This window comes from Theropithecus gelada, chromosome 4 (assembly GCF_003255815.1).
Source record: "Theropithecus gelada isolate Dixy chromosome 4, Tgel_1.0, whole genome shotgun sequence".
NCBI lineage: Eukaryota > Metazoa > Chordata > Mammalia > Primates > Cercopithecidae > Theropithecus > Theropithecus gelada.
Genome location: NC_037671.1, coordinates 38,030,848 through 38,044,462, shown reverse-complemented (window position 1 = coordinate 38,044,462; position 13,615 = coordinate 38,030,848). Strand labels below are relative to the sequence as shown.

Below are 13,615 nucleotides of genomic sequence, written 5' to 3'. Positions count from 1 at the left end.
ATGGCTCCACACTGATTTGAAAAGCAGCAAGAGCCAGCCTGGCCAACATGCTGAAACCCCATCTCTACTAAAAATACAAAAATTAACTGGGCGTGGTGGTGGGCGCCTGTAGTCCCAGCTACTCAGGAGGCTGAGGCAGGAGAATGGCGTGAACCCAGGAGGCGGAGGTTTCAGTGAGCCAAGATTGTGCCATTGCACTCCAGCCTGGGCAACAGAGCAAGACTCCATCGAAAGAAAAAGAAAGAAGAAAGAGAGAGAGAGAGGAAGGGAGGGAGGAGAGGGGAGCCAGTCCCCCAAACATAGAAGTGGGGATGTGCTTTGGGAGAAAAGCCCATGCTGCGCCACACTCTGGAGCAGAAGTTACACTGAATGAAATCTCCATCCAGCCCTGGAAGGCCACCGACAGACAATCAAACTTCAGGAAACTTCAAGTTTCTATCCCATACTCATTTATTGGCTCTCCTTAATTTTATTCCGTGTTTTTAAAGTATGAACGACTGGGCTGGCAGGAGGAGGGCCGGGATCTCAAGTCCTGGGGATACTGCAGGCTGACAATGACCTTGCATGCCTGGATCTGAACATCCTCCTCAGGGTGGATGACCAGGGCAAGCAGTCGGTCTGCCAGTCGCGACTCTTCCCCAAAGAGGGATTCATGCAGGGACTGTTCGTTGTAATGCCATTTCACCGCGCGGTAGTGGGGTGCGTTCCGGCCCTCACTCAGCCGCTCAGCAAACACCAGTACCTCATACAGGAGACTCCCTGGCTGTGTGGGCTGGAACAGGTTTAGGAAGTTGGAGTGAACCTGTGATGGGAATAGAGAAAAAATGAGAATAAACTCCTAGGCAAGTTATAAAATTCTTGTTCTTGTATACTCCTATTGCCTAAACTCCCAAACATGCCTAAATTTCAGACTCAGGTATGTAGTAATATTTTAGTTTTTCTTTCATTATTATCCTCTAACTTAATTGCCTTGTGATAAAAAAAAAAAAAGAATGATATGATAATATTCATTCTGGAAAATTTGTTGAGACAAACTTTAAGGCTTAGTGTGTAACTTCTTAAATATTGTGTGTGCGCTTGAGAGGACTGTGCATTTAATCCTTGTAGACTGTTCTGGGTATGTCTAATGGCTCAAGCTTATTTGTGTTATTCACTAAGAGTATATCCTCACTAGTTTTGGTTTTTTAATCTATCAGTTGCTGCCAGAGTGGTAAAAATATTCCAAATCTCCCACTGTAGTGGTATATTTGTCAATTTCTCCTTTCAATTTTTGTCATATATATTTTGAGGCTATGTTATTAGGTGCATACAAGTTTCGAGTTGCCCTACTGTTCTGGTGAACTGAACCACTGATTATCACAGAGTAACTTTTTCTATCCCTAATAAGGCTCTTTACCATAGTAATTTCCCCCCAATATTAAAATACCTACATTAACTTTTGTTTTGTCTCCTGTGTCCCTAACTCTCAGAGTTCAGGGAACTCCTCAAAGGGGAATCCCAGCCAGGCGCAGTGGTCCACGCCTGTAATCCCAGCACTTTGGGAGGCCGAGGTGGGCAGATCATGAGGTCTGGAGATCGAGACCATCTTGGCTAACACGGTGAAACCCCATCTCTACTAAAAATACAAAAAATTAGCTGGGCGTGCTGGTGGGCGCCTGTAGTCCCAGCTACTCGGGAGGCTGAGGCAGGAGAATGGCACAAACCCGGGAGGCGGAGCTTGCAGTGAGCTGAGATCACGCCACTGCACTCCAGCCTGGGCGACAGAGTAAGACTCGGTCTCAAAAAAAAAAAAAAAAAAAAAAGGGAATCCCTCTCCCAACAAAATGGCATCTCCTTCTACTGCAGGGAACAGAACAGGGATGATTTTCAATGCATTTAGTGCAGAGGCAGGAAGATAACTAAAACAACTCATCAGGGGTAAATCTGTCTGGAGATGCTATGATTCTTCCCTCCCCCTATACCTGAGTTGCCATTCATCAGCCCCTCTTCAATTTCTTTCTCACCTGGCAGTTGAGAATGTCATAGAGAAGGTCATTCTTCTGTGCCAGGTAGCTCAGCAGTCGTACGGCTTGCACCTGAATAAAGGAAAGAGTAAAGCATGAGAAGGCAGGTGAGTCTGAGCCTGAGCAAGGAAGACATCAACCTCTGCTCCTCTCTCTAAGTGCTGTGCTAGGGCTGGTCAGCAAGGCAGGGCCTTGGCCATGGTCCTCAGGCACCTGTGCCAGGATGTAGTCTGACTGCAGGATCTCCATCAAGGCAGGCATCACCCGTCGCAGCTGTGGATGCACATAGTCGGGCAGCGGAAGGTTGTTGAGGAGTCTGAGGCCCGCAATGTGCAGTTCTGTGTCCCAGATGGTGGAGATCAGTTCGAGTACTTTGATGGAGTGTTCCTGGAGTGGGGGAGAACAAAAGGGCTTACTTTTACAGGTGATCACCACTATCCAGGTATCTGACTTTACTCTTCACTCTCCCCATGGATGTCCCCTGGGCCAAACCCAATAGACAATTCTCCCTAACTCTCAACATCATTTGACCCAATTACCCACTCCCACGCCTTGAAATTCTTTATTTGGCTTTTTTTTTTTTTTATACAGACTTCTTTCCTAGCTCTTCTGCCCAACCTCCTCTTTTCTACCTTCCTCACTCCCGTACCGGTATCATCCAGACTCATAATGTTAACTACAATCCACATGCTGGTGATTCTCCCCTTTATGTCTCTAGCTCCAGCTATGTTGCCCCTCCCCTGAACTCTAGACTCATATATGCAGCTGCCAATTCCACTTTTCTCCCTGAATGTCTAACAGAGCTCTCAGGGTTAACACGCTCCCCCATCCCCAGACCTGCTCCTTCTATAGCTTTCCCTGTCTCAGCTATGGGTTACACTTTCCTTCCAGTGGCTCATGCCAAAAATTGTTGGCATCAACTCCTTTCTTTCTCTCACACTCCTTTTCCAATCCTTCAGAAAATCCTGTAGGCACTACCTTCAAAATCTATCAAAATTCAAGCCACTTCTCCTCACCCCAACTTCTACTGCCCTCTTTCAAGCCACTGGCATCTCACCAGGATTTCTGCAATAGCCTCCTGTCTCCCTGCTTCCATTCTGCATCTACTTTCAGAGCAGCTGACATGTTAGACATGTCACCCCTCTGCTCAAGAGCCCCCATTTCATTCAGTGTAAAAGCTAAAGTCCTTACAGTGGCATACGGTCCAATGTGATCTGCCCTGCTCTCCCTACTATTTCTTGGACTCCATCTTCTCTTCTCTCCCTCATGACCAAGGTTCCCATCACAATGGCCTCTTACACATTCTGTGAACATGCCAGGTACACACCTGTCTTAGGGTGTTTGCGTAGGCTGTGCTCTCTGCTTAGCACACTCTATCCCCAGAGACTCACAACTCACTCTCACACCTCCTTTAAGACTTCATTAAAATGTTACCTTCTCAGTAAGGCCTTCTCTAACCACCCCCATCCCAGCCTTCCTTACCACCCCCCACTGTTATTTTATTTTTCTCTATAGCATTGTCATGTGTAACACACATTTTCGTTTTTTAAATTTTGTTTTTTATTATTTATTTATTTTGAGACAGTCTCACTCTGTTGCCCAGGCTGGAGTGCAGTGGTGCCATCTCGGGTCACTGCAACCTCCGCCTTCCGGGTAGAAGCGATTCTCCTGCCTCAGCCTCCTGAGTAGCTGGGATTACAGGTGTACACCACCGTGCTCAACTAATTTTTGTATTTTTAGTAGAGACGGGGTTTCGCCATGTTGGCCAGGCTAGTCTTGGACTCCTGACCTCAGGTAATACGCCCACCTCGGTCTCCCAAAATGCTGGGATTACAAGGCATGAGCCACTGCGCCCGGCCTTTATTTTGAAACGATTATAAATTTACAGGAAGTTGCAAAAATAGTACAGCGAGGTCCCAGTGCTCTTCACCCAGTTCCCCTCTATGGTCATATCTTGCATTATAGTACAATTTCAAAACTAAGAAATTGGTGTTGGTGCAATATGTGTGCATAGTTCTATGTCATTTCAGCACATGCATATATTTGTGTAACCACAACTGCAGCCAACAGATTATCCCACCAGAACTGTCCCATTGCCACAAAGATCTCTCTCAAGAGACCCCTTTAGAGTCACTCCCACCTGCTCCCCCAGCCCAAAGCCCAGGCAACCACTTGTGTTTTCCATCTCTATATATGACCCTTTAAGTTTGAGAATATTATATAAATGAAATCACACTTTATGTGATCATTTGAGATCGGCTTTTTTCACTCAGCATAATGCCCTTGAGAGCCATCCAAGTTGTTGTGCATATCAATATTACGTTTTTATTTTTATTACTAAGTAGCATTCCATGGTAATGGCTATACCAGTTTGTTTAACTATTCACCTATTGACAGACATTTTTGGTTGTTTCCAGTTTGGGTCTATTCCACATAAAACTGCTATCAACAATCGTGTACTGGTTTTTGTGCAGATGTAAGTTTTCATTTCTCTAGGATAAATGCCCAAGAGTTCAACTGCTAGTTGGTAAATGTATGTTTAGTTCTGAAAGAAACTGCCAAACTATTTTCCAGAGTGGCTGCTGTACCATTTATATTCCCACCAGCAATATAGGAAAGATCCAGTTTTTCTATATCTTTGCCAGCATTTGGTATTGTCACTAATTTTGATTTTAGATCTTCTAATAGGTGCACAGTAATATCTCAGCGTGGTCTTCACTGCATTTCCCTAATGGCTGGTGATATTACACATGGTTTCATGTGCTTATTTGCCATCCATATATTCTCTTCAGTGAAATATCTGTTCATGTCTTTTGCCCATTTCCTAATTGGACTCCTTGTTTTAACATTCAGGGTTGTTTTTGTTTTTGTTTTTAGATGTAGTCTCACTCTGTCACCCAGGCTCAAATGCAGTGGCATGATCTCAGTTCACTGCAACCTCCACCTCCTAGGTTCAAGTGATTCTCCTGTCTCAGTCCCCTGAGTAACTGGGATTACAGGTGCCCACCGTCACACCTGGCTAGTTTTTGTATTTTTAGTAGAGACGGGGTTTCACCATGCTGGCCAGGCTGGTCTCAAACCCCTGACCTCATGATACACCGTGCCCAGCCTAATATTCAGTTTTGAAAAGACTTGATATAATTTAGCTGAGTCCTTTATCAGATATGCGATTTTCAAATCTACTCCCCCAGCCAGGCACGGTGGCTCAAACCTCTAATCCAAGCACTTTGGGAGGTCAAGGCAGGCGGATCATGAGGTCAAGAGACCGAGACCATCCTGGCCAACATGGTGAAACCCCATCTCTACTAAAAATACAAAAATTAGCCAGGCGTGGTGGTGCATGGCTGTAGTCCCAGCTACTCAGGAGGCTGAGGCAGGAGAATGGCGTGAACCCGGGAGGCGGAGGTTGCAGTGAGCCGAAATCACGCCACTGCACTCCAGGCTGGGTGACAGAGCAAGACTCCATCTCAAACAAACAAAAAAACAACAAAAAAACAAATATACTCTCCCAGTCTGCAGCTTTTTTCATCCTCTTAACAGGATCTTTCATGGAGCAAATGTTTTTAATTTTAATAAAGTCCAATGTATTGATTTTCCTTTTATAGATCATGCTTTTGGTGTCATGAACTCTTCACCAAACCCAACATCCCAAGAGATTTTCTTCTCCCTTTTTTTTTTTTTTTTTTTGAGATGGAATCTCACTCCCATCACACAGGCTGGAATGCAGTGTCGTGATCTTGGCTCACTGCAACCTCTACCTCCTGGGTTCAAGTGATTCTCCTTCCTCAGCCTCCTGAGTAGCTGGGATTACAGGCCTCCTGGATTCAAGATTTTCTTCTTGAAAACTACATCACCCCTACCCAGTCTCCTTTATCCACTCCCCAACTTTTATTTTACTCCATGGCACTTACCACATGAAACACACTATATAGTTTACTTATTTGTGTATTGCTTGCCTTGCCATGTTAGAATATAAATTCCACAAGCACAGGGATCTTCCCTGCTCTGTTTACTGCTTTCTCTCCTGTGCTTAGAGAGCATGTTGGCACAAAGTGTTCAATATTACATTTATTGAGTGAATAAAGGGATCTTGGGTCCTAGGATGCAAGATGCGTGCAGGAGGCGGTGGCTCACGCCTTTAATCCCAGCACTTTGCGAGGCCGAGGCAGGCAGATCACCTGAGCTTGGGAGTTTGGGATCAGCCTGACCAACTTGGAGAAACCCTATCTCTACTACAAATACAAAAAATTAGCCGGGTGTGGTGGCGCATGCCTGTAATCCCAGCTACTTGGGAGGCTGAGGCAGGAGAATCGCTTGAATCCGGGAGGCGGAGGTTGCGGTGAGCCGAGATCGCGCCATTGCACTCCAGCCTGGGCAACAAGAGCGAAACTCCGTCTCAAAAAAAAGTAAGATGCTTAGACCTAGAGGTATTACCAAAGACAGGTAACCTCACGAGCTGCACCTTTATGAGCCATGTAAGAAGTAAGCAGAGTTCTGGAGTGGAAGTGAGCACTCCCATCAGTACCCTGCTCTTCCCTTCCCCTACCCCTCAAAAACCGTGGAGACCTGCAGGACAGGCGGGAGTCAGCAAGTCTGGGACAGGGTTTTAGAATGAGGGAACAGCAGCAGGGGAGCATGTGAGAGCGCAAAGCATGCATCGTACATTGCTGGGGTTAGGGCAAGGAGGTGCAGCCCATCGCCAATCATGCACTTTATGCTGAGAGCCTTGAGGCAGACCCAAAGGGCCTGATGGTCCAAGAGCCCCCTAGAGAGAGTGGGCTGATTTAGGGAATGGGGTGAGCTCCATTTTGGATATGTTGGGTTAGAGAACTTGGAGGGCATCTAAGTGGATATGCCTAGTAGCAGCTGGCCATGGGGAAGGCAGGGGAGCCCACAGGCTGCAGAGATCCAGAAGGGCACAGCTAGATGGAAATTTAGACCAAGGAGTAACTACTTTCACCTGAAAAGAAACCAGGGGTCAGGCCCTCAGGAAAAAGACACTGGAGAAAAGGAAGAAAGGGGCTCAGGCTGCCTGCATCAGAATTTCCTGGGGGATTTGTGAAAAAGTTCTCCTGTTGAACTGAACTCTCTGGGCATGCAGTCCCAAAATCTTTGTTTTGTTTTTTTGGTTTTTGTTTTTTGAGATGGAGTCTCGTTCTGTGGCCCAGGCTAGAGTGCAACGGTGCTATCTTGGCTCACTGCAAGCCTCCGTCTCCCGGGTTCAAGTGATTCTCCTGCCTCAGTCTCCCGGGTAGCCAGGCGCCCGCCACCACGCCTGGCTAATTTTTGTATTTTTAGTAGAGACAGTTTCACCACATTGGCCAGGCTGGTCTCGAACTCCTGACCTCAGGTGATCTGCCCAACTCAGCCTCCCAAAGTGCTGGGATTACAGGCTTGAACCACCATGCCCAGCCAAAATATTTGCTTTTAACAAGCTCTCCAGGTGATTATAATATGCTTGAGAATCACAACCTGACCAGGCGTGGTGGCTCACACCTGCAATCCCAGCACTTTGCGAGGCTGAGGCGGGTGGATCACTTGAGCTCAGGAGTTTGAGACCAGCCTGAACAACATGGCAAAACCCCACCTCTACAAAAAGTACAAAAATTAGCCGGGTGTATTGATGCATGCCTGTAATCCCAGCTACTAGGGAGGTTGAGGTGGGAGGATCACTTGAGTCCTGGAGGTGGAGGTTGCAGTGAGCCAAGATCGCACCACTGCACTTGAGAAGGCTGAGGGATAAGGCAGCAAGCAGAGATCTCTCCAGGTATATTTTTCTGTTTGTTTCTCAATCTGTTTTTATTCTTTTGTGTGTTTGCTTTTATTGATATATCATAGTTGTGCATATTTTGAGGATACATGTAAAGAGAAGTTTTTCCCCAAAAAAGTTTGATACCAAAAAGTAAAATGTGGATCACACACGGTGGCTCATATCTGTAATCCCAGCAGTTTGGGAGGCCCAGACAGGCAGATCACTTGAGGCCAGGAGTTTGAGACCAGCCCGGTCAACATGGTGAAACCCTGTCTTTACTAAAATACAAAAAAATTAGCCAAGCGTGGTGGTGCACGCCTGTGATTCCAGCTACTCTGGAAGCTGAGGCACAAGAATTGCTTGAACCTGGGAGGCAGAGGTTGTAGTGAGCCGGGATCATGCCACTGCACTCCAGCCTGGGCAACAGAGCAAGACTCTGTCTTAAAAAAAAAAAATGCGAAATTATCAAATGTTAGTGAGGTTATGACACAACAGAAAACTCGTGCAGGGCTGGTGGGGTGAAAATGGAAACCACCCTCCTGGAAAAGTTGGGCATACCCTTTGACCAAACCATTCCACTCCTGTGTACACACCCTGTAATCCTCTCAGGCACACAGGGAAATGAACACAAGAATGTTCACAGCACAATGTGAGTGTGACAAGCACCTGGAAACAATGCAAATGTCTGCCAACGGGCAAGTGGCAGAGTGTCACGAAAGAGACTGCCATAGAGCGGTGAAAGAGACCCAGGCGGGAGGATCCCTTGAGCCCAGGAGTTCAGGGCCAGCCTGAGACACATAGTGAGGCCCCGTCTCTACAAAAAATACAAAAATTAGCCAGGCATGGTGGTGCACACCTGTAATCGTAGCTACTAGTGGGGCTGAGGTGGAGGATTGCTTGAGCCCAGGAAGTCAAGGCTGCAGTGAGCCAACATCGCACCACTGCACTCTAGCCTGAGCAACAGAATGAGACCTGCCTCAAAAAAAAAAAAAAAAAAAAAAAAGAGGAGGCAGAGCTGCCCAACCACAGAACAGAAACCATCTACTTGCATGTACATGAAGCTTAAAAACATACCAGACTCTATTTTACCTCTTTATTATCTGCTGTGCCCTGCTAGAATGTGCAAGGATACATACATATATGGTAAAACTACAAAGAAAATTCGGAACTGCTAAACAAAATGCAGGGCAATGACTGCCTCTGGTGGGGGAGGCAGCTGAGATGGGGGAGGGGGCTGTGCTCTATTTCTTGGCCTGGGCATGTTCTGTTTTATTGTTATTCCTTCTACCTTACACATATACGATATTTGCAAGTTTTACGTATTTTATTTGTTTTTAATTTGGGAGAGATAGACTATTTGTCAGGAAGAGATGTGGAGGTCAAGGAAGAGGTTTTTTGGTTTATGCTTTGTAAGATGGGAGGGGTTGGAGCCTACTGCGTGCTGACGGGGAGCATAAGCAATCAGAGAGGCCCTTAAGGAAGGGGTGGGAGGCAGGATTGAGACTATCACTGGCCACAGACCAGGAGAAAGCCATTTTTTCATGGCAGCAGCAGGAAAGCAGGGAGGATGGGTGTGGATACTATAAGTTTGGGGGTATAATAGCAGGGAAAGGGGGAAGTGACATGTGGTATTTTACATTTTCTCTATGGAGAAATGGTGAAGGTATCCGTGGCCCTGACACCAACCTCCGATTAACACAGCCACAGGGGATGGAGTATAAAAAATACATCTGATCTTTGTCCCTAGTTCCAGGAACAGAGCTCCTGAAACCTTTGGAATTTCCTGAGTGACAGCAGTGTCCTTTGTTACTGCAAACCAACCCTTTTTGGTCACAACAGAGCTTATGCTAATGAAGTGACTCCAGGCAGGGCCCTTGGATAGCTTCTGGTTACCAGAAAGACCAAGGCATGATTAGAAGGTTGGGATTTTCAGCTTCGCTCCCAACTTCTGGGGAGGGGTGAGCAGCTGGACATGATTTAATTCATCAAGACTACATAATAAAAACCTCTAATCAATGGAGTTCAAAGAGCTTCCTGGTTGTTGAACACGTGGAGGTACTGGGAACAGCAGGGCGCTCCTGAAGTGGGCCTGTGGCAGGCCTCCGTAACAACTGTTTCAGTGCTGACTGCGTGGTTAAGTTAAATGTTAAAAGCCAGGGCCGTTACACAAAGGCTGAGATGTAACAAAAGCCCACCAAGAGTTTTGCTTAGGCCTTTCCTGGACCTTAAAGCATGACAAAATAACGAAGGAATTCTTAATGGGACCCATTCAGGATTAAACAAGTTTTACTGGGGGTCTGAGGAAGCTCCCCAGGCCTCCACAAACAAGTTTATTGGGGGTCTGAAGGAATTCCTCAAAACTCCTTCATTTAGCAAGAAACAAAATAAGGGTAATCACCTCAGCACCTGGACCCATTTAGATTAAGTAAATTTACTGAGGCTTCAGAGGAAGGTCTTTAGGACTCAGACCTTAGTTATAGATTAAAAGAAGTTAATCACTTATGTCTTTAGATAAATGCACACTTACACATAGACATATAGCTTAGAAGGTAACAAGCTCTGAAAAACTTTGTAATTTTGAGTTGGTCTGGCGATAATGTCCAGGCCTTCTCCCTGTAACCGGTTACAGAAATAAAAACTCTCTTCCTCCCCAGTTCATCTGCATCTCGTTATTGGGCCACGAGCAATAGCAGCCCGACCCTCAGTTTGGTCTGGGAATAGGCCTGGAAGCTCCGTCCCTGACACCCTGCCCTATGTGTCTCCTCCATTTGGCTGTTCCTGAGTTGTGTCCTTTATTGAAAAACAGTAGCAGTAAGTAAAGTACTTTCCTGAGTTCTGGGAGCCATTTTAGCAAATTACTAAATCTAAAAAGGGAGTTGTGGGAACCCCCGAATTCATAGCGGGCCAGTCGGAAGTCAGACCTATGACTGGTACCTGAAGTTGGGGGGAAGTCTTGGGGGACTCAGCACTTAACCTGTGAGGTCTGCCCTAACTATGGATAGTGTCTGAACTGAATTGAATTGTTGAACACCCAGCCAGTGTTGGGAATTGGTTGGTGTCAGAAAAACGTGGCAGTGGCAGTAGCAGGGAGCTTGTGGGGTAGCGGGGGTCCTTCTATTTGGGGTGGAGAGATACCACTAGTGCCTCAATTCAGTTTCATCCTGAAATTCAAAGGCCTCATGACCCTGCTGGGAATCTGACCACCATTTTCCCACTTATTTCTGGGTTACAAATTCACACCCAAACAAACTTCCGGAACATGCCCATTTATCCTATGGCAATTAAAGGACTTAAGGACTACAGGCATCCTGCGTGCCCCACCACTCATCCCTAGGCTCACCTGGATTTTAAGCCTGAATTTTCTGATGCCAGAGAAAGCTTTAAGTGTATTCAGAGCTTGGGTTTTGACACTGTTGTCCTTGTCATCCAGCATGTAGCCCAGCAACACGATGTCATCCGTAGTACAAGCAGAGGCCTGGAGTATGTGGGGAGAGATGGAAGAGGCAGGAGAAGCGGGTGTTCTGGGCCCACTGACCCCCACGTCACCAAGATCCCTCAGCACACCCCTCCCACTATCAGCCAGAGAGAGGTCCCAGGATACAGTCTGGCCATTCCAGGGGCAGGGATCGGCCGTAACCCCCAGGGGCCGGGCCGGCTAGGTGGGACCTCCTGCTTCCCTTCCCTCACCTCAGCCTCCAGCAAGTACACACAGCGAGTGATACTGTGCAGGATCATGCTCTTGGCGTACTCATCCTGTTTGCACTCCAAAGAGTTGAGGAGCCTCCGGAGCTCACCTGAGTCCCGCCCGTGCCGCTCTCGTTCGACTGCCAGGCCTAGACAGCCACCCCAGCCCAGTTCAGGCTGTGGACTCAGAAGTGATGAAAGAATGGGGTTGGGAAGTGGGGGACAGGGGCCTGGGGACAAGGCTGTCTTGCCTTTTCTTTCTTTTTTTTTTTTTTTTTTTTGAGACGGAGTCTCACTCCGTCACCCAGGCTGGAGTACAGTGGCGCGATCTCTGCTCACTGCAAGCTCTGCCTCCTGGGTTCATGCCATTCTCCTGCCTCAGCCTCCTGAGTAGCTGGGACTTCAAGTGCCTGCCACCACGCCCAGCTAATTTTTTTGTATTTTTTAGTAGAGACGGGGTTTCACCGTGTTAGCCAGGATGGTCCCGAGCTCCTGGTCTCAAGCTCCTGACCTCATGATTCGCCCACTTCGGCCTCCCAAAGTGCTGGGATTACAGGCGTGAGCCACTGCGCCCGGCCTTGCCTTGCCTTGCCTTTTCGGAGAAGCCTTCTCGCCATATGCAGGACCTCCATGTACAGTTGAACGAATGTTTACTGCACAAGGGCACCCTATCTAATGTGGTATTGTCCATAACGTACCATCATAGATTTGTCCATTTACTCTAACAACTGTCTGGCATTTGGCGGTAACAAGCAGTATTTTATCATAACCCGTATATGGTAATGATCTTCCAGTAGATGGCAATAAAGAGTCTTGCAGAAGGGGCTCATTTTCCTACTCTGCACAAAAGAACATGTGGACTATATGCCCAGAGTGGAAGCTCTGGGCATATAGTAAGTCCTCCAATTTTCCCTTTCCTTAAAGCCTCAAGTTCCTGGGGCAGAAAATGCGGGGAGCTGCTGACACCAAGTTTCCGAGAAGTGGAAGTGGAATCCTGCGAGCCAGAGGAAATGTAGCATTTGGAGACCTGCAAGATGAGTCTGAGGATCCACTTGAGTGAGATCCAGGGACCCTGAGCTAGCATCTCTAGCAGGGCCTTGCCTAGGGCGCTGCAGGGTGGGCTTGAGGAAGGTGGAGAAGAGAAAGACAAAGGAAAGAGGAACTTGGAGGCGTCACCTTTGGGCCCTCCCACAGCAGAGGCCTCGGGAGCAGGTGCCTCCTGGGGCAGAGCCCTCTCCCCAGGGCCCGGACACTCACGGGCGATGCAGATGGGTGAGTTGGTACAGAGGGGCGGTTTGCATTTTATGCCGGCCTTGATGGCCTTGTAGAGCAGGTAGATCGCCCCGGCGCCTGTGGCCAGGCTCACTACACTTTTGCGGATGTCCAGTTGCCCCAGGTATTGGGGGATGCTCTTGCCCATGACTTCAGTGTTGCCCTGGGCCTGGGTGAGAGCCAGGCCCAAGGCACCTATGGGGGACCTTCCGGAACCAGAACTCTGGCAGGGTCAGGAACCAGGGTACCAGAATTGGAACCCAGGCAACAAAGGAAACTGGGGAGATGATGGGATGGAGGGTAGTGGTCAGGAAATGGGGCAGCCAGGGGTGCTTGAGAGCAGATGGGGCCAGTCACAGTGGCCCACACCTGTAATCCCAGCACTTTGGGAGGCCGAGGTGGGCGGACCACTTGAGGTCAGGAGTTCGAGACCAGCCTGGCCAATATGGTGAAACCTCGTCTTTACTAAAAATACAAAAAAATTAGCCAGGCGTCATGGCATACACATGTAATCCCAGCTACTCAAGGGACTGAGGCAGGAGAATCACTTGAGCGTGGGAGGTTGAGGTTGCAGTGAGCCGACATGCCACTGTACTCCAGCCTAAGCAACAGAGCAAGACTCCATTTCAAAAAAAAAGAGAAGATTCTGCTTTAGAGACCACAGGAGATGAAACATAAGACGGAAGGGGAATAAAAGGGGAGAGGGCAGAAGGGTCCTTCACATCTCCTCTTCCTTAAGGTGGGGCCCCAGTAGGTAGTGCCAGAGGCTGCCCTTCTGCCATTAGAGGGCAGCAGAGGTCCATTTCTGGGCTGAGCCCTTAGGGCATTTCTGGGAGGGGTGTTTGGGGTATGCCTATTGACAACCCTGTTCCTTTTCTTTCCGGGCCTTCCCATCTGTGATCGC

The 13,615-nt window shown here is 47.8% G+C and overlaps 1 protein-coding gene across 3 annotated transcripts; it reads right to left on the bottom strand.

Annotated features, from left to right (window-relative positions):
- Positions 1-426: 426 nt before the first annotated feature.
- ARMC12 (armadillo repeat containing 12) lies at positions 427-12,930 on the bottom strand. 3 transcript variants are annotated; one of them, XM_025383378.1, is made up of 6 exons: positions 12,616-12,930; positions 11,443-11,588; positions 11,096-11,230; positions 2,217-2,390; positions 2,004-2,075; positions 427-802 (listed from the first exon to the last, which is right to left on the bottom strand). In XM_025383378.1, the coding sequence occupies exons 1-6, from the start codon at positions 12,857-12,859 to the stop codon at positions 470-472; spliced, it is 1,104 nt and encodes a 367-aa protein (XP_025239163.1). In that variant the 5' UTR covers positions 12,860-12,930; the 3' UTR covers positions 427-469. The 3 variants fall into 3 exon arrangements, with proteins under 3 accessions (XP_025239163.1, XP_025239165.1, XP_025239166.1); XM_025383380.1 differs by having other exon boundaries at positions 12,697-12,930; XM_025383381.1 differs by having other exon boundaries at positions 440-772; positions 12,697-12,930.
- Between the last annotated feature and the right edge of the window lie 685 nt (positions 12,931-13,615).

Excerpts from the sequence above, each read along its gene's own strand:
- ARMC12 (XM_025383378.1), bottom strand. The coding sequence starts at position 12,859 with ATGGGCAAGAGCATCCCCCAATACCTGGGGCAACTGGACATCCGCAAA. Across the intron at positions 11,231-11,442 it reads TGTACTTGCTGGAGGCTGAG|GCCTCTGCTTGTACTACGGA; the intron begins GTGAGGGAAGGG and ends CACATACTCCAG. Across the intron at positions 2,391-11,095 it reads AATTCAGGCTTAAAATCCAG|GAACACTCCATCAAAGTACT; the intron begins GTGAGCCTAGGG and ends CCCCCACTCCAG.